The sequence below is a fragment of the Ambystoma mexicanum genome, chromosome 1p (genome assembly GCF_040938575.1).
Source record: "Ambystoma mexicanum isolate Mex_15411 chromosome 1p, UKY_AmexF1_1, whole genome shotgun sequence".
NCBI classification, from domain to species: domain Eukaryota; kingdom Metazoa; phylum Chordata; class Amphibia; order Caudata; family Ambystomatidae; genus Ambystoma; species Ambystoma mexicanum.
Window position 1 is genome coordinate 1031139330 of NC_090921.1, and position 21590 is coordinate 1031160919.

The 21590-nt window shown below is 44.0% G+C and overlaps 1 protein-coding gene across 1 annotated transcript in view; it reads left to right on the forward strand.

Moving 5' to 3' along the window:
• LOC138447679 (anoctamin-10-like) overlaps positions 1–21590 on the forward strand; it is a 221506-nt gene that overhangs the window by 155810 nt on the left and 44106 nt on the right. The window contains exon 9 of the mRNA XM_069603947.1: positions 20964–21137. Within this exon, the coding sequence (XP_069460048.1) occupies positions 20964–21137 (174 nt within the window). The remainder of the gene's footprint in view (positions 1–20963; positions 21138–21590) is intronic.

The following is a 21590-nucleotide window of genomic DNA, read 5'->3' on the forward strand; positions in this document are numbered from 1 at the left end:
TCACAACACTCTCTTGGTTCAACCACCCTCTCCTCTCTTCTTCCCCTCGGCCTTCTGACAGCACCTCCTCCAGCCCTGCCAACCTCGTTCACGAACATCCATCTGATGAAACAAGTGTCAGCTGCTGCCTTGGCAACCACCTTCATCCCCCCTTCTCACCTACCCCTGACTCTACTTCTGACTCTGGTCTCAGCAACATCCTTCTGGCCATTACTGACACTCTGGACAATCTTGCCCCAGTCATGAGGATCCGCCTGAAACCTGCCTCTAAGCATAATACCTGGTACGCCTGCAAACTTGCAGCCCTGAAACGCAAGGGCAGAGCTGCGGAACGGAAGTGGCAAACCTCAGATGCACACTCTGACTAACTGGCCTGCCGCCTGCTCCAATACAGACTCTCCATCCGTGCCAAGAAAAGGGCCCACATCCAGGCTCGGGTTTGGAGTGCTTACAACAACACGGCTGAACTCTTTAAAATCTGTAGGGAACTATACACCCCTTCTGCAATCTCCTCCTCCCTTCTTCCTTCCCAGGCCCTCTGCAATGCACAGGCCACACACTTCACTACTAAAACTCTGGACATCCTGAGCACCCTTGCTGCCCACTCCCCCAACTCCTCTCCCACCCCATGCCTCCTACGGCCTCTCACACTCCTCCTTCTTCCTCTCTCTCCTCCTTCTCCCCTGTCACACCCGTTGAGGTTACTAAAGTTGTCCGCTCTATGAAAGTCTCCTCCAAATAGGTTTCCCCTTGCTCCTCCAGAACCAACAAGTAAAACTTTGGCTCTCTTGCCCCCGCTCTTGCTGATTTCTGAAACCACTCTTTTGCTACAGGATCCTTCCCCTCCTCTCTCAAGCACTCCTTTGTGCACCCCCTCCTGAAAGAACCTTCAGCAAATCCTACTTGTCCAGCTAACTACCACCATATTTCTATTACCCCCTTCCTTGGGAAACTCATTGAGAAGCTGCCCTTCCCCCAACTTATCTCACACACTGAACTTGTTGGCAGTCTCCACGACCATCAATCTGGATTCCGAGCATCCAGAGGCATGGAAACTTCTCTTCTGAACACCCATGAAGAACTGCTTGCATCCCTTGATTCCAACTCTCCAGCTGTGCTCATTCTACTTGATCTCTCATCTGCTGTTGACATGTTCAACCACTCTATCCTCATAAAACGACTCCATGATACCCTGGGTATCTCAGAGCGGGCACTGGACTGGTTGACATCTTTCCTAGCTGATCTCATGTAATTCTGGGCACCTTCTCCTCACCTACCTCCTTCTCCACCTTGGGGGTCCCCCAGGGCTCCAACCTTTCCCCCTGGCTCTTTAGCATTTACCTTGCTCCGCTGGCACACATCATTTCCTCCTTCTCCCCTGATTTCCAGTGCTACGCAAACAACACTCACTTCTTCTTCAGAATTCCTGCTGACTCTCTTGCTTCTTCCATCATCCCCGACTGCCTATCTGTCATCCAGTCCTGGTGCACTTCGAGTCATCTATGCCTCAATGCCAGCAAGACTGAGATCCTTCTTATTGGGACCCCTGCTCCCTCCTTCTTCCCCTCACTCGGGCCATCCTCTGTGGGCTCTCCCCCTTCTCCTTCATCTGAAGCCAGCAACTGTGGGGTCATCTTCGAATCCTCTCTATCCTTCCTGCCTCCCATCCAGGACATTGCAAAGAAGTATTCTACCTTTTCTCACTTTCCCCCAGAATCTCACTGTTACCAGAGCTGTGGTTCTCTGCAGGCTTGGCTACTGCAACAGCCTTCCCTTGAATATATTCTCTTCCTCTCTACAACCCCTCCAGATAAACCAGAATAGGGCAACAAGACTTATACTTGGCCTCAAGCCCAGGGACTGCATCTCTCCCCTAAAAACTGTTCATTGGCTCCCGGTTGCTGCACAGATTAAATTCAAATCCCTCTGCATCATCCACAAGGCTGTCTGGGGCTGGGAACCACACTATCTGCAACTTACTATTACTAGATTTTCTCTCTATGTTCCTATGGAACCAACCCTCTGTGTGAATCATTTGGCTAAACAGGGAGCCGGAGGCAGATCTCTTGCTTCTGCTGGATCCTTCTTGTGGAACAACCTCCTCCTTCCTCTTTGTCTTGAGCCGGACCTCCTCAAATTCCAGAAGCTCCTCAAGACCTTCCTTTCCATTTCCTCCTTCCCTTCCTAACCTCACAGTCGCTGTGATTGGTGACAAGGGCCCTTATATGTCCTTATGTGCCTCCCACACCCAATCGCCTCAGCTTCTGCTTACACACAGCAAGGCATAGTAGGTTCGTCTTTATCCTCCAGTGTATATATTGTTTTTCAATCCCATGTTCCCTCCATGTTGCCATGTGGGTGCTTTGAAACACAATTTCAATTTATTTAATTGCCTAATAATTTCACAATAAATAAATAAATAAATAAATAAATAAAATACTGTTTATAAATCAAATGGCTGAAGGCACACTTGGTAAAATGTGTTTATAGCACCAGTAACACCTTTACAACTGCAATTAAGCCATTAAAGGAATGGTTCGGTTAGAAATTTTTATTGCCCCTACGGGTCGGCTATGTGTTTTTAAGCCTAAATCGGTCGATATTAGAAAAATTTCCTATGGACCTTACCCGAGTTTTCGTCCATTAAACGCATGCAAAAACAGGCAGCAGGGCGCAGCCATTTTGTGATAATCCTATCACTTGCCCCATCGCCCTGGGTGACCTGCTTTTGCGGCACTAAATCAAATCCCCCACCCCTGAGCCTGTCATCAGCAGACGCGTACCGCCCATTTCACAACGCCAAAGCACGTCTCATGTCAACATTCGCTGTGCTTCAGCTAATGACGTGTCGCCATGGAAATAAGTATAAACAGACCGTTTGACAACACACACCAGCAGGTTTTCGATTCCATTCCTCTCTCTATGTTACTTTGAGTATTCAGTGACTCATTTCTGTGCTCTGGTCAGCTACCTTTGCCTCTTGTAGCCCGTGTGAACACCTGTACCATCGCTTTAAATTAGTTTAGTTTGTTTACCACACAATGGCTACGATAATGCCCTACATGTACGAGCTCGAGTATACCGAGGAGGAACTACTGGAAAGGGAAACATGCGAAAAAGATGGGGCTTCGGACGGCAGTTGGCAGGACGAATCAACGGATGAAGACACTGGACCTACTCGCATGGACGTGTTTCCACCTGGTGCACATGCAATCGGTGCGAGCTAATGCCAACCGAGGACGAGAACTGCTGCTGCTGTGAAAACTCGGGATGCGTGGCCTACATTTCAGAAGGCGAGCCAAGGCCGCAATGCATCACCGAGCTGCCAGACTTCAGGGCAGCCTGCCTTACACAGTCCGTGTTCAGGATAATGATGGTGCTTATGCACGAACTTCGCGCAACTGTTCGTCTTCGTAATCCGAGTAACGAGTAAGTATACTCTGGTTGTGATGCCGCTACTATTTCATGGTTGTCTCCTATATTCAAAATTACATCTACATTTAATTGTAACGCATAAAAGTCGTTCAATAAGATAGCATTTGTCCGAGCAGAATGCCATTAGTTACAAGAATTGTCATTGACAACAAAGGTTTAATAAACTTATCTTGGTCATTTAAAAACAGTTTGTATCATTCTTTTTCACAGGTGGTACAGGCAGGTGGCCTATCGTTCCTTTACATGGTGGCTTCACGGGAGGCTTGGACACCGCGTTGGAAGAGTAATACCCACCTGTGCCGTTGCTGCCATAAGACACACTTTCCCCAGTGACAGCGGTCAGTACAGGGGATTTTCCCTCGCTGCGCTGCAACCTGACCTGTACAATGTGTAAAGTTTTGTATTTTTGTGCCATCAAAATAAGAAACAAAATAAAACACCACATATATTTTAACAACGGTTGTTTCGATTTTTTTAATGAATCAAGTGTGTCTCCATTCAAGAGTCTTCCTGTGCCTTGCCTCCACGCCCACCAGCCCATCCACCCCCCCTATCAAAGGCAGTTCGCACCCGGGGATGAGCGCTGCCATGGTGTGCTGTCAGGGGCGATAACGGCCAAGGTGCCAAACACCATGTACACTTCAAAGCTATCGTTCACGGGTGATTGTTCCCATGTCCACCTTCAGACCCTGTGTCTCCGGCCAGGATGCCCCATCATGCTGGCCGCCCCCTGCAATCCACATAAGTGTGTCTCCATTCAGCAGTCTTCCTGTGCCTTATCTGCATGCCCCAGGCCCATCCATCCCACCCACCCTCTATCAAAGGCGGTTTGCGCCAGTGAATGCGCGTTGCCATAGGGGGCTGTCAGGGGCGCAAACGGCCAAGGTGCCAAACAGCATGTACACTTCAAAAGGTATCCCACGCCCAGGGGTCATCGCTCACATGGCCTCCTCTGACCCCGTGTCTCCAGGCAGGCCTCCTCTGACGCTGGTCGCCCCCCTGCAATCCACATAATACCACGACATATACATGTCATTCCTTCACAAACACACCCCTGTTTCTAATACTTTATAAACCACTTGATATGTCTCATGAGAACATCTTTGTGCTTTGCAAGTCAACTCCTGGTCGTGCTACCTGAGGACCACTGAGATCGATGCTAATCAGCTCGTCGTCGTGCCATCTGTGAACTTCTGTGACCGCTTCGAGCAAACTCGTCAGTATGCTACCTGTGGCCATCTACCTGTTCTCCTGCCTCAAACTACTGGGCTTGCTGAATGTAACTGTTTATTGGTCAAGGTAAGGCCATGTATCACAGTCATATTTTGGTCATTTTTAATTTCTATTTATTTGCGACGAGAGTACTCAATAGTGCTATGTTAATTTGGCTCATTGCTATTGATTTGAGTTTCAATTGTTATGCTATCAATTGATCTATTTATTTTCATCTGTGTCAATTGTCATCGAATTGCATCCTTTGCGGGTCCTGTCTATAATGTAAGCATGTTTCCTTCTCGTGCAAGACAGTACATCCAAGGGACATGTTCAGAGTTTAGTCACATCATTTATTAATTTGTGAAAGTTATCCAAATACCAAGCTGCACTTGATGAACTGGTATAGTTCCGGCGACCAAAACAAACCTTGCATTGAACATTGTATGGTTCATTTACTTTTTTATCACATTTTTATTCATCAAGAATTTAAAATAATGTTCATATTTACTTTTCAGAATTTTCAACAATGCCTGCCTGTTCGATTAGCGGTTGCCCTTCGAAGACCCATGCTAAATCTGAAGGCACTACAATGCATGTATTCCCTAAAACTGTTGCTCGAATAAGAGAATGGGTCAGACATTGCAGATATCCACCAGAAGAGCTTGAAAGTAGAGTCCAACAAGTCTTTGAGGGCAAGAGGGATGATCGATACCTCATCTGCAGCCGGCACTTTCCCTCAAACATGTACCCCACATCTTGGGTAACAAAGAAGAATAAATGGCGAACGACACGAAAATTGCTTGCAAACGCTATTCCCACTCTATTCGTCCACATTCCGCCACTGGTGAGTCAAGTGTCCGGATTTAGATTTAGGCCTTGCGTTAGTGTGTAGGTAGCGAATGGATTAATTAATATTTTAGGTGTTCTGTCCCTTGTAATACTTTCGATATTGATATGAGTGTATAGCTTTTTGAATAAAGACATTTATCCAATTATTTTTTGATTTTATAGCCCTCAAAGGCAATCTATTTATGGACACAGGAAACTGTGCTATTTTGCGCATTTTCATTAGCATGATTCTCAAGTATTCTGTCGCCTTACATGGCAATTTTTAATATTGGCATTTCATTATCAAAAAATAATTTACCTTTACAACTGCTTGACTATCCACTGAATCTGAAGCAAGAACATTATACATCCGTGATGTGCCCGCAGTTATCAACCACTTCTACCGCGTATCAGGTAATCTTACTTAGCTATTCCGCTACAGACTTGTTTTATGCATGTCAAGTAATAGTTTTTATGTATTGTGTAATTATTTTACCAAATGTTTGGTTAGTGCTTGCCAATTGATATACACCTTAGTTGTCGTCCCCTAGTGTTTGTTTTCAGTTATAATTACTGTTATCCATACTAATTCAAGTATTGTCTTTAAGGGAGATGCTGAAGCGTCTACCACATTGACAACATCCCTAGATGTTCTTCAGCAGCACAAGGTATGGATACTGATAGTTCCATTGAGCAAGATCATCGGATCTTGTATACTTTTAGCGTGATTGTTCTACACAATGTTTCATTCATGGTTAGTCATTGATATGTACCTGTGTGGTCGATCCCAAGTGTATGTTATGTTTTCAAAATTGTAATCCTTACTAATGCAAGTACTTTGTTTCAGGCGGTAGATGGAGCGTCAACCCCTGCACTTGATGCGGAGCCTGACATTCAAGTAATTCCAGGGAAAGTGGAAGCGGGACCATGCGTATACGAATCGGTGCAGCACCTTTCGGAAGTGCGCACTACATTGGCAACATCCCTAGATATTCTTCATCAGCACGAGGTATGGATACTGACAGCTCCATCGAGCAAGATCATATAACGTGATTCCATTTGCTATATTTTCTTCCTTATTACAATCACAACATCCCTTGTAGTTGATGCAGATGTAAATAAATCAGAGAAATAAGTCGAGAAAATCAGATCATATTTGGATATCCATTGATTCTTTTAGACAATGGATCATTTGTGGTTATCTGTTTATATGTACCTGTGCTGTCGGCCCCAACTGTGTGTTATGTTTACAATATTGTGATACATAGTAATGAAAGTACTATGTTTCAGGGAGTCGATGGAGCGTCATTCCATGCAGTCTATGCGGATCCAGAAAATATAGTCGTTGCAGCGCAAGAGGAAGGGAAGACATGCGGAAACTAATCGGAGCAACAGCGTGCAGATGTTGAAGTTCGAGTCAAGAAAGTTTCAAAGAAAAGAAACAAAAATAAGGTTAGTTACAAACAGTTCATATTTTTAGAAATTGTTTTGTGCTGGGGACTATATTATGTTTTTTTTCTGTCAATTGTACTATACTTTATTTTGTGTTTAAACTGAACATCCCTTTTCCAATCTGTCCTCTAGTTACCCGTGGGTGTACGAACTATACATACACAGACAGTGAAGCAAATGAGAGATGTTGCTTGCCAGACCATTTAAACTATGGAGGAACTATTATTTCAGGCGCGGCGTGTTCAGACTCGAGATGCTCATGTCCAATGGCCAGAACATGAATTGAATGTGTCCGGAGAATCCAGTAAAGTTTTATTGGACCATTGCTACAGTGCGACTGCACCACCACAAGAAGATGATACTGGATGAATTTAAGATAGCTCGGAAGTAGTCGCAGATCAATTCACACAATCTACACCAGCAAAAAAAATGCCACCCAAAAAGCTGTCGACATTGTTGTGTTCTCCCGTCAATGTTCAATTAATAGATGTTGAAATGACGGAGAATTAACCAGCAGCACTATTCACCGACGCATCATAACCTGATATCAGCGATATTAGTTTCAATTCTGGTGATATGTCCGCAACGATGCAGTCCGAAACAACTGTGATGCAGGATGACATTCTAATGAAAGAAGACAAATACATAGTATTCGACAGTTGTTTGATGGATATTATAAGTATGCTGAAATGTGGGCATTCCGTCAGAGGGAAAGTATGTGGGAAGCCATTGATTCATGTGACTCGTCAAACACAAGGCAGTAACGTCAAAATACATGCCGCCTGTACATTACATCATACGTTCTCATGGTCTGCACAACCAATGCTGGGGAAACTGCCATCAGGCAATCTACTGTGTGCAGTGGGTCCAGTTTTAGAAAGTTAAGGGTCTTTCTTTCAGTTTGTGGGACTCCATTTCATTTCTAAAATGCAGTACTACAAATTCCAACATGATTATATATTTCCGGCCATTAGTGATGCTTGGAAAATTGAACAAATGTCTCTAGAAAGTACATTTGAAGGCAAACGATTCAGGCTAGCCGGCGATGGACAGTGTGACAGGCCTGGAATTTCTGCCAAGTACTGCACCTACCACTTTCAGGACATGGATAGAAAGAAAGTTGTGAGTTTGGTGGTTGTGCAGGTGTCCTAATGTAAATCCTCAGTGGCCATGGAGAAACTAGGATTTATAAAATCATTGGAATATCTACAATCGAGGGGAATGCACATCGACCTCATAGCCACGGACAGACACGTTTCAATAGCCAAGACAATGAGAGAGAAGTTCCCACATATTAAACATCAATTTGACGTATGGCATCTTGCTAAATCAATCAATAAGAAAATCTCAACCGCAGGGGAAAAAGGGGTTAGAAAGTATTTCACAGTGGTCCCAGTCTATCAGCAACCATCTTTAGTGGAGCTCCAAAACTTGTGAAAGGTCAGTGGAAATCCTACTTGAAAAATGGCGGTCACTGATGCACCACTGTACCAACGTTCACCGCTGGACAGAAAACCAAAATTTCCACCAATGTGAACATGGCCCTTTGTCCCTAGAGGAGGCACAGAAGAAGAAGTGGTTGATTCCATCTTCACCTACACACAAAGCCATTGAGAAGATTGTTTTTGATAATACTCTATCAAGAGATTTGAGGGGACTGACAGAATTCTGTCACACAGGATGTTTGGAGGTGTTCCACAATATGTGCCTAAAGTACAGGCCAAAGCGATTGCATTTCGGCATACAGGGCATGAAACATAGGACTCTACTAGCGGTCTTGGCCCATAACGAGAATGTGTGCCGTGAACAATCTAGGACTACGGGAAATGTAGGGATGCTTCGCTACACTACAGCCTTTGCAAAAAGAAGTAAAAAATGCGTGGTGAAACCAGTATATGAGGAAATGGAGTTGGACTTTGTTAAAGGCCTTATTGTTAATGTACTAGAGAAGCACAGACATGGAATTTTGAGCGATTCTGTGCAGAGCACTGATGCATTGCCACCAAACATTGCCACTGTGCCATGTCCACCCAAAGCAGAGCTCGTTGAGAAGTACAAATCCTGGTTTAAATCATTGTAATCTGATAGTCTTTTTGAAAAAAATGTTATTGAACAGTGTACATACAAAGTATGCGAACCCTAACCCCTTCCTTCACCATCCTGGGTGGCAAACAACCTGGGTGTCATCTTTGACTTCTCTCTGTATTCACCTCATATTGCTGACCTTGTCAATATGTGTATGTATATATTTTTGTTGCTGTAATTAAGCTTCGCAATCTCATTTAAATGCTGTGCACTGTTAACTGAGGGGAGGCTTGCGCATTGTAAATAATAAAACAACCAAACAATAAATCTCACTTTCAACTCAACTCCTCGGGTACTTTATACTTTTCCTGACCTTCCCCCAAAAAGTCAATATCTCCATAGTTATGGTTCTCTAGGGCTGCAAAGCTCGCGGGCAATGAGGACAAAATTGGGGGCCTTAGAACGCGCCAAGCGAGGTGTTGCAGATGGGAGAGAAGCCAGTTTGCATTAGCACATTGAAGCCTAGTAGAAAGATGGAGTCGAAAATTCAAGTTCTCACAGATGGCTTTACACGGGATGTTGCAAAGTAAGAATGTATGTGCATGGAGAGTGAAGGTCAGCGGCTTTGATTATTTGCTCGCGGGCTGAAGAGGCACATGACTTGCACTGGCAGTATAAGGTTCTATTGTTTTTTGACCTTGAGAGACAGGGACCATGCCGAAAGGACTTCATTTGAAGGAGGGGTGCAATAACGTAAGAGATTATAAGGCTGAAAATTCTGAAACTACACTGAGTTTCATGTTAGTTCAGTATATGAAAAATCGTTGCCACAAACAGAGTGCAATTTACGGACTGCATGAAAATGGCAAATATAATGTAAGTAACTCTTTAGATGATTTTATACCGGAATATAATAAAAATAGCATTCAGTTAAAGACAGGTTAAGTTGTACTGTTCGTTCTGTGTGGCATATTATAATGAAGAGCAAGTAAAACATTTGTGGGATCGTCTTTCTACCGGGCACATGGGCATGCATTTGCCCATTCGACACGCATGTAGACAAATAGTCATTTTTCAGTGGTTCAACGTTAATAAATCATTACTTTGGGTGTTAACCTCGATTTCTTTTGTCCGTTTTCGTTTTGCTTTTAAAGCAGAACATACTCCATTGCACTATCCTTACAAGCAAATAGTTTCACCTCGGCCCTAATAAATAAAATGAGTAATAGTAATAAAGATTGGCTGGCGAGACTAATTTCAATTTTTATGTTTTCAAAACAGGTACATCCTACCGTACTGCGACTGCCACCTATTCCAGACCCTGGCCGATGGTTTCTTCAATCGCCAGCTGCAGCTTCTTGTAAGCAACTGCACTACATTGACTATTTTATGGGACGATCGCCAAGGGCCCATATGCCCTTATGCAGTACTAGCGGCTAGAAGCAACATATCAACCTTTACGGTAGCCTAATGCCTAGTTGATGGAACAGCCTTGCGATTCACCCTGCGACCAACGTGCTTCTTTTAACGAAAACCAACACCTTGTGTACCATAAAGGAACAGCGCGTGACTCACGATAAACTTTAGAGGATTTGCGGATCGAGAGCAAAGAAAAAAAATTCCATTCCGATTTAATATGCCAATTGCTGAATATTCTCTAAACATTTAAGGTCAAATAAATGTACTTTACCAAATGTACCATATTGCTGTTTGATTTTAAAGTACAGTTTCATATTCTGAATTGTGGCGCGCTGTGTTGTGAGTTGATCTGTGTTGGTTTCCGGGTTCTGTGTGAACTCGCGTAGAAGACGACTGGGCGCGTTTGCCTACGCAGCACAGTAACATCATGGAGAGAGGCGGGGAATATGAATGTTTTGATAATGTCAGGCTCAGGGGCGGGGGATATGATTTAGTGCTGCAAAAGCAGGTCAAACAGGGCGATGCGGCAAGTGATAAGATTATCACAAAATGGTGGCACCCTACTGCCTGTTTTTGCGTGTGTTTAATGGATGAAAACTCAGGTAAGATCCATAGGAAATTTTTCTAATATCGACCGACTTAGGCTTAAAAACACATGGCCGACCAGTAGGGACAATAAACATTTCTGACCGAACCATACCTTTAACTCTGAGAAGACTGTTTAGAAAGGGCACGGGCTGGGCAAAGTTTGATGTTAAAGCCAGCTCAAAGAGATATTAGGAGGATGTGATTCGGGCAGGGAGGGGCCGGTAGTGGGTGGGAATGCCCATAGCGATTAGCATGGCCAAGGGCAGTCTATGGGATAGTAAATAACCAAACAACACCCACAGGCTGTTTATCCCTCCTAACATTCAATTCAGAAACGAAGGGCTGGGGCTTTGTGTCAGAGGCGGCCTTTTACAGCGTTGTTCTGGGTACGCTGTGTACGCCGAATTGAGGTGCGGCCTGACACGGCTCTCTTCGTTGGCGTACTCACGCCATATCCACGTATCCACGCCGCAGGGTCCTTTCCACTAATGGACCGAGGAGTGAGGAGTGAGGACCGAGGAACGGCTGGACGAAGCGGCTGAGTTTTTGTGGTTTTTTTTGGTAGTTTTTTGGCAGCAACCGAGATACAGCGTGGCCCTTTGTCCCCCTTCACCCACGGGAGCCACTGCGCTGGCAGAGTGGTGCTACGCGTGGGACCGTGATCACGGACCCGGTGTGGGGGTGCAGCGGCTGAACAGTGAGGCAGGGCTCCGTGCTCTCTCCTGCGGACTCCTATCTATACGGGGTCGGTTGGCACATTTCCACGGGGCCTTTTTGCTGCAAATATTGGAGGTGAGTGGAGAGGTGCAAGCCACATCACTTGGGCTACATTTTATGCTCCTTGCTTTGCACATTGATCCCCACATAGTGCCCATTGAGGATTATCGGTTACTGTGCATGTATTTGTTAGCACAGTACAACTATAGTGTCAAGCTTCATAACACTATAAATTGGTTGAGAGCCATTGCTCCCTACTAACCCCCGGCTGTGCACAAATCTCCATCTACCTTGGCTCGTGGGGCATCCGTGGGAGGAGTGTTGGACTCCATACTCGTACCACGAGACCATCCTGCTGAACTTGAGGAGGGGGGTCAGTGCTGCCTGCTATACTTAATCGGGCCTCAAGCTCATACGCACAGGAGACTGCGGGCTTAGGCCTTTGATCCTGTGCGTTTTGTGTCATTGTGAGAGCCGAGCAACTCCTCGGTCACTAGGAGAGAGGGATTACCTGGATAACTGTGGTTTATCCCTCTCCATCTTCTTAGGGGTGAAGAGATCGATAATTTTCTTCCAGCAATCGCTATACTTATTTTCTGATATTGTACCTCTCTATACTTAAGTGCGGAGGGTGCTACTTGGTGAAAACCCGTATGCCTCCAAAGACGAGAACTACACAGTCGAAGTACAATCTTAGAGGAATTAAGGGAATGGAGACAGTTAAGAGTCCCTCGAACAATGCTACTGCACGGGCAAAACCCAGGAAGAAAGCTAAGAACGACATACCCGCGGATCAGGGAATGATCACTGAGTTTTTTCCACAAAACCCACTTCCTGAAACTAATTCCACCACTATTGAGGAAGCTTCGGCTCCCGTGCTTTCTAATGTAGGGTCTATATGTGCCTCTAATTATGATGACATTGACAATAACTCACTACTGGAGTTATGTCTTAATATTCAAAGGAAAATGAGTCCTGCTTCAGGATCGATACCTATTAACATGGACTGCTCCAATGCAAATAAGCAGAGAAATATTCCATTCTCTTCCCCTACTCTAGTTGAATCCACGGGCAGACTATCAGTATCACCGAACCTGGCGATGACTTCCATGGAAGATCGCCCCGAAGCTGAAAGTGAATGTTTGGCTGACACCTATCCGGGGGCGACGGAGATTGCTGAGATCCAGGCCTCAGTTGCATCATTGCAATTTGCCCTTAAAGTTTTACTGAAAATGACGGGGAAAATACTGGACAATTCAAATGCCCTAACCGCAGATATGGTCATGAGAGAGAAAGTAGAGGGAACTGCTGAAGTTGATCAGTCAGCAGAGTCCAATCTCTCGGAAGCCATAAAATTGGCTGAGGAAATTGGAGAACCTCATTCAGAAGAACCACAAAGCCCGGGGTTGGAGGCGGACAAAGAAAACGAAGAACCATTTTTTTTGCGTGAGCAACACAGACTGGCTAGGAGGGCGGCTGTGATTAAAAGATCCAAAGAAATGGCCCTATCTAAGCCTGCTAAAGAATCTTCTGGACATCCCTCAAAGAAAGCCAAAAAACGGCAGCCAGAGCAAAGAAAAGGAAGAACAGTGGTGAGGGTCGTTTGACTAGTTGGTTAATACCTGAAAGAGATAAGATGAATGAGCCTGAGGAGGTGGAGGTTGTATGCGAGGGGGAGAATCTGAGTGAAGGACCAGTGAATGTGGACGAGGAGAGCCCTGGAAGCTCATTAGTGTTACCAGCAACACCTATCATAACTCGTCCCACCGAACCTACTTCTGCCACGGAAGGAAATCGTATATATCTGATAAAGAACTTATATTTAAGCGAAAATTCAAAATGGTTCTCTCACTCAGAATTGTTAACTAGACTGAGTTATGTACCGCAATTGAGGGTCCTTAAGTCAGACGATTTCCAATTCGTGGAACCATTAAAAGGCCCAAATCCTCAGGTCTCAGCATTACATTGTAAGTTCCTATCTACCGTGTCATTGCTAAGGAACTATAAGACCGAACTGAAAGCGGTTGATGTGGAGGTTGACGCTGATCTAAATACAGTAGACTTAAGACAATTGCCGGCAAAGTTAGATCTGACAGTTGAGACTAACCTCCGCCCCAATCTTCCTGAAGGAAAAAATGTGGTAATTTCAGATATTCAGCAAGTACTAAAATGGCTAGCGGATTCGCTTCCTGGTGTGTTGCCAAAGCAATGAGATATTACTATTCTGTCTTGGAACTGTAGGGGTTTTGCTCATCTGTTGTCAACTGAGGGCTCTATTAAGATCTTGGATAAACATAGCTGTTTCTGCCTTCAAGAAACTTGGGCAATGGAGCCATTGATTTTGGATGGCTTTGTCATCTACCAAATGGCAGCAAATAAAGGCACAAAAGGAAGACCCCATGGCGGACTTATTACAGGGGTAGCCAACACGTTTGGTTCTAAATTAGTGAAAACCGATTGTCCCAGCAATATGATGGCAGTTGAGGTTGAATATAAAAACCAGATAGGAAAAGATCACTTCCTATTAGTCAGTCTATATAACCCCCCTTGTGCACTAATAAGAGAACAACTTCAGGAGGCCTTACATAATCTACTGGCTACCTGGTTGTTAAAATTTGGTAACACTGGGGTAATAGTGGTGGGAGACTTCAACTGCCACATGAGCGGTAACATAGGGAAGTCTCATAACCCTAAGTTAAAAGCTAGACATTATATGCAACACACCAAAAAAAATCATCCTGAAGGCCAAGGATGGGAACATTTGTTTGAATTATGGGACATTGAAATGCTCAATGGCAAAGCCGTGAGCGACTCTTCTGGCAATCACACCTGGTCCAATGGCATCTTGTGTAGTACCTTAGACTACATTTTTGTTTCCCCTAGATTATATGAGTAGTGGAGGATATGCAAATAACCCCTAATGAGTGGAGTGATCATGCTACACTCATATGCAAATTGAATATCGGAACAAATGCTCCTCCTAGTACCAACATGGGCAACATTTTGCCAAATAAAGCTGGCACTAGGATCAGTTGGTCGGATAAAAATGTCGCTTTTGCTGTGGCAGCTTTGGCTAATGATAATCTAAACCTGCTATTGAACCTCAGGGAGATGACGAGTAATGCCATTGAAAACTGGATCTGTACTTTTGTTGAGAAACATGCGGTCTGTCGCATGGGGCCATGATTAGCTGTGGGGGGGAAAAGCTTCCCTTTGATAAAATAATTAGAAATCTGAAGAGAGAATGTAGAGCGGAACTCCGGCTGGCCAAGAGACAAGCTTATCCGTCAGATCTATATTTTATCAAAGTAAGGAGCATTAAAAACAGACATAGAGCTATGATCAAGGCCAAACGGAAATTAGATCAAATCATGTCCTGGCAAAGATTAGTAAATACGATCTGTACAGGCAAAACTCGTAATATCTGGTCTTTGCTGGGTGAAGCGCGAGGCACTGTAGAAGGCACACTAGTCAATCCTATTAATGCTGAAACATGGGTAGCTTTTCTTGAAAATAGGAATTCCAAGGTAGATATAGAGGAATCCTATGCATTGATTAATAGGCCGCTAAATCCTCCTATTAATGCATCTTACCAAATGGTGTTGAATACAATCATAGAATTAAAATCCTCCCGAGCTCCGGGCCCCAATGGTCTAGCAAATATTGTAATGAAGTCGCACACCCTGAATTTTGGGCATCCTTGCTAGTTATAATGTTTAAAAAGATCCTAAATGAGGGGAAAATACCCCGATCTTGGCAAACAGCGGTGCTTATACCAGTTTATAAGAAGGGTAACCGAACGGACCCTAGCAACTATAGACTGCTCTCAATGCTGGATGTCACGGGCAAAATATTTGCCTCTCTCCTTCTAAAGGAGTTACAGCTCTGGGTAGAGCAATCTGACATACTTTGTAAATTCCAGAGTGGTTTCAGACAAGGGTATTCCACCGCGCATAACATCATGGTTCTGGACCTTCTGAGGACACGAGCCAGATCAGGAGGGCAACCACCATGATATGCCCTCTATATAGACTTTTCGGCGGCATTCGACTCTATTCCCTGAGAGTCTCTCTGGCGGAAGTTAAAAGCAATGGGATGCCCTGAGGACCTGACCTATTATCTCAGACTGCTCCATCAGAATACATCTGTCAAAGTAAAATTAGATCAGGAAGGACACACTACTAGAAGTGTGTTTCAAAACAGGGGGGTCAAACAAGGTTGTGTTACGGCCCCTCTGATCTATAATATGTACGTATTCGACATCCTGAGGCCATTAGGGCTGCAATAAATTGCCCACGGAAAATAGGAGACTCCATCTGTCCTGTCCTTGCTTATGCGGATGACCTGGTTATACTGGACCACACTATTAGTGGGCTACGAAGGTCGGCCGTTGCTCTGTGGGAATACGCCGAGATGAACGGCCTTAAAATTAATCTGGAAAAAACTAAGGCAATGAGATTTACCAACAAGAACACCACTCGTGTGCAGCTTAGAGTTGGTTCAGATATCATTGCATATTCGCCTCATTATCGCTACCTAGGGATAGAATTTGAGAGCATTGGTGACTATGCAATGTGTAAGCAGTCACGTAAAGTAAAGGCAACCCAATTGTCTGCATTGTTCCACAGATTCACAGTAAATCAAGGTGGATTTACTATCTGGGGCACGCAACAACTTTACATACAAGTATTGTCCCCCATGATCACCTACGGCCTGGAAGCTCTCCTCAACTCTGACCTGAAATGGTTGCAGGTGATTGAGGGGAAATTCTGGCGCTCTATCTTGGGCTTACCACCAGGAATCCCCATGGCAATAATAAGATTGGAACTGGGGCTGACCTCATTGAAAGCTATAGTATTAAAAAAGCGTGCCCTACTCTACTTGAGAATGAGTGGTGAGACTAAGAACGGGCTACTTAATGCGGTCTACCTAGAGATTTCGAAGGATCAATCCTTGTGCCCCTTGAAGGAGCAAATGTCTAAATTTTTGATGACCATTGGGTGGCAGTTAAGGATGGGTAGTGTCACTGATGAAATGCAAAGGGCCCTGGCCAAACGCACGGAGCTCTGGGACTGGCTGGAGAACTACACGCATCTCCAGAAGCTGAAAAGCTATCAGTTTGTCCAGTATAGACTGTACAGTTATAAATATCCTTGGAGTTACCTTAATTTATGCCCGGATAGGAGACTTAGACGTTTTATCTTACTACTAAGGCTCGAACATCTACCTACTCTAACGATTACTGGCAGAATAGACATGATCCCCCCAGAACTACGGCTGTGCCGGTTATGTAAAGGAACGAATCAGCTAGAGACGGCCAGACATTTGCTGACTGAATGCCATAAAATGTTAAGTGCCATAAACCTTGGTTTGGGTAATTTTGTGCATAACCTAGATTATATTAAAGAGGAGTTATTTTGGCATCACTGTATTAATTCCAACAGTATAAGGCTCCTGATGGCATTGTATAATATTTGGCTGAAGGTGGAAACTAGCCTTAACATAAACATATAGGAAGACATTAAGAAGAGCTGTTAAATAGTCATCGGTGAAATCTAAGAGTTGTTGTTGGCCATCATAGGTACCCATGTCTATAGGAATTGTAACAACGCTGAAACTAGATTGATATGTCATCTAGATAGAAAAGTCTTATTGGAGAATAGGTGGCAGTACGTGGCAAGGTCCGGTCCCTGATCCAATGTCTAAATAGAGACTACTGTAAATCTGAATTTAAAATGAAGATGTTTTATATGGGTTTTTCTTAATGATATGTATATTGAGAGAATTCAATGTTTTTCCCTTCCCTGGTAAATTTTTTTATCGAATGTGTTTGTTAATTATCTATGTTTCTTTTGCTATAATCATGTTCTTATTTAAGGTATTTTATGTGTAAAGTTTCAATGAAAACTAAATCACAATAAATTATTATTATTAATTTTTCTTGCTGTATTCTAATTCAATAGTTTTGGCACTTTAGTACCACCTAATAGCCAAAACTAAATATAGCAGCCACGAGGTGGGTGTGGCATTACATGCAGGGCACAGATTGGTAGCTGTATGAAAAGGTATACATAGCCTAGCATAGACAGAAGACTCGTACTAGCAGAATGTAAAAGTGCTCAAGCATGCAGCCAGATTGGAAGCAATGGGAAAGGTTCACATACCATTGAATAGAAGAGATAGTGGATAGAAAGTAGAAGCTGCCAGAAAGATGCATGCATGCTGTCATAGACGGACATTAAAAGAGAGCTATGGTTTTCAAGCTATAATAATAATAATAATAATAATTTGGCATTTATATAGCGCTACGAACCCTCAGGTATCTGAGCGTTGCTTATTATTACGCACAGTGTGTGGTGCTCATTTATTGACCTCGGAAGAATGAAAGGCTGAGTTTGGCACCGCCAGAATTCTAACCTGCATTAGCAGGCTCTGCACGGATGTCAAAGCGAGCGCTCTACTCACTGTGCCACTTGACCGGCTATATTGATATTAGTCTGTAAAGAAAAGAATGACTTTGTGGCCTGCAGTATGTCAAGGTCACTATTATTATACATGAAGCAACAATCTCGCTAGTTAAACTTTGAGTGAGACTTTTTTGAAGATTATGCCCTGAGACCTAAATCACTTTTAGGGGCTGACATGTCATTTTTGGAGAATGGCAATTTTGACATGTTAGGCACCATAAGACTAGATTAATTGCTCAGGATCACACAAGTTGCTTTTTAAGTGAAGCAAAGATTTGAGCCAATCTGCAATTTCTGCACTTGACACATTGTTTCCCAGTTCTTTTGATAGAGCAAGGTACAATTATGTGTGAATGTTTAACTTCCATTAACTAAAATAAACCCTGTGTTATACAACTGACTTGGAAAGTACACAAATCACATAGACTTAACAATATTTTAAAACAAAACTTTATAGAAACATGTTAAGCAAAGTTAGAATGATTCCAGCTTCATGCTTCCATCATCAAGGTTAGTCGAGAAGTACCAGAATATCAATTGGTGTGACCTTAAAAGATTAGATCTGGGGGCGGGGGGTTCTATTGCATTTTAAATCTTGAAATACACCCAGCACTCAGACTTGCTTACTGTTAGTCATGATGTTCAGAGGTACTTTTGAAATTATATGAGAAAGCAGCCCATTTCTTGTGCTAAATAAGCACCCCTGAAAATATTCTCACCAGCGGCAAGCGACATTTGGTCAGTTCTCTTCTGTAAATGACCCCATCACACAAATGACTGACCTAAAAACGAAGATCAGGAAGGTGGCTAAACAATGATGGCCTTATTTGGGAAGGTAAGCCTTCTCATGGAAAGCAGAGTACTATACACAGTGAGATAAGATGATTTGTCCAGCTTCGCTGTATTATCCTCTGGCAAAGGCAGGCTGCGAGCCTCAACACTCTGGAATTTGACTAAGACTTCATGCTCCTTATTGTGGTGGCTGCTAGTTTTTACAATTGTTTGGAGGAATCGAGCTCTGTACTGGCATCATACTGATGCTATGTTACTTTTAATAGCTATAGTTGTCTAATGAGGTTCATTGGGCCTCATTACAAGACTGGCGTTAACCCTGCCTGTGCTTCCAGCCGGTGGCTGCCGGACTCATAACACTTTTCCAGTGCATGACTTCCCGGTGCCACCGGGACATTACAATTCCTGGCGGATCGAGAAGTCAGGTGCCGGAAAATGTTAGTCCCCATTCCCATGGAGCACCGTAGGAATCCATGGGAATCGGGACATGGAAGCACTGGCACCGTTCGTAACAGTGCCGGTGCTTCCGTGAAGACACTGCGGGCGGGAACCCTTGCACCCGGCAGGTCAGACGCAATGTCCTCCACCCACAGAGTTGTAGTTTGCCGGTCTGGAAATGGGTGCCGGTACGGTGTGACCGGCACCCATAATTCTGGACTGCCAGACTTGTAATGAGGCCCCTTGTTTTGTAGCACAGCAGGTGTTACTATCACAAAAGTATATATACATGCACGCTTATCAACCTCAGACATTGCAACGGCTGAGTCTATATTGCTGGAATTTGGTACTTTGTCATCTGGTGTATGACCACAAATCTCTGAAATTAGTGTTCACCAGACTCTTCCAAAAATCGTGGCATTCAGATGTATCACTTTTGATTCTATTATAAATCTCAACCTAAATCAGCAATGTGTATCACTCATGGGTATACTATATCGGATAGCCAGTGACCTCAATAGATGAGATCTGGGAGAGTCTCTTAATAGATGGGGACAAGAGGGATTGAATCAGGATCATCAAAGAGTCTGCCCTTTCTTTATTTTGGACTTTCATGATCAGAATTTTGCTTCATGGTACTATAAACCCAGATCTTAGTCCTCAATAATCTTCTGAGCAGATCTGCATATCTTCAGCTACTCGCTTATCTTCAGAAATTGGAGACGGTTGCCATGGCTGCAGCCACTGTTATGTAGTTCATATGATTTGATCGACTCTGTTAAGATGGATTTTCAGAGCCTGCCCTGGGGGAGGGTTCTGAGAGTCCACCTTATTTGACTGAACAGTGAAAACACACTTCAGTCTAGCCAAACTCAATCAAGGTAGGGTGGTTTAACAGTAAGGCTTAGACTTCCGGAGAGATGGGGCTAGTATGGTGGTACCATCACACACACACACACAACACTCAAATCAAAGGAAGCACCACTTATACAAACACATATTTATTAGGCCTTAACACACTCTAAGCAATGAAAGTCACAGGCAAGTACTACTGCTAAATTGATACTATGAACATGTATAATTTACAGTTGGAGATCTCACTAGAGATCTCCCACACTTTGCTTTTCAATCAGTTAGAGGTGCCATACTTGTAGCCTCAGACTGTCAGCAGGCGTGTGCCAAACCACGAGTGTATGGCCCGCAGCACTCAGGGGTGCCCATTCTCCAGAGAAATGCCAGAGGTATGGACATTTCAAAGCAGAGAGTCTCACACTGTCCAAGTCATGCTGCAAGCACTACACGTTCTATTTGGCCATATCCTCTAGTCATGTTTTCATCGATGCATGCATTATTTTATTTTGTAAAATATGATCGTTTTCCCAGAATAAGGCTTGTTTCACTTTGGGAATAAAACGGTTTAGTGATGAGTGTCGTTTGGAAGCTTTGCTTTATACTTCGCAATCGACTGGTCCAGATCGAACATCTTCTGATCCAGCGCTTGGGGAGGTTTCTTTGAGCGGATCGACTGATGGGAATGATATCTGTGTAGATGCCCTGACCCCCATGCTTTGTTTTCTGTGTTCACAGCGGCTGTCTTCCCTGCTGATCATTTCCCAAGCCATCAACCATTTCAGTGAGTGGGTCCTGCCATACCTTCTCCACAGACTGAAGCTCCACAGAGCACGCAGGAAGGGGGATGCTCCGGAGGACCATCCCCTGGTGGACATAGTCTACTCTGAAGGAAAACTGCCAGCATATGAGGTGAGTCAAGACCACTGGACACTTGGAAAAAACCCATCACTGTTGACGGGTTGTAATTGTAGGGTGGTTAATCCCCTTTCCAACTCAGGTATTACAGAATCTGGCTGCCAGAGTGGCAACACAATCTCCTTATGGAGTTGGTGTTTCTCCTGTTCTGCCATCATTTCACTGGCTCCCTGTATCCAAGCAGATGTACGTTAAATCTCTTTTTGTATAGTACACTGCGCCTTTTATGGCGTGGGTGTGGAATATCTTCAGTCGCAATTTTGCCCCTACGTTCCGTCCCGAGTTCTTCGTTCACATTCCACACATGCCCTGTCTTGTTCAGATTCTACACTTTAAATACTCTCGGATTGGGGGTCGTGCCTTCTCAGAGGTTGTGGCTAGGTTGTGGAACCAACTCTCGCGCTCACTCCGGGCTACTGAGAATCATTTACTCTTTAGACGTTCCCT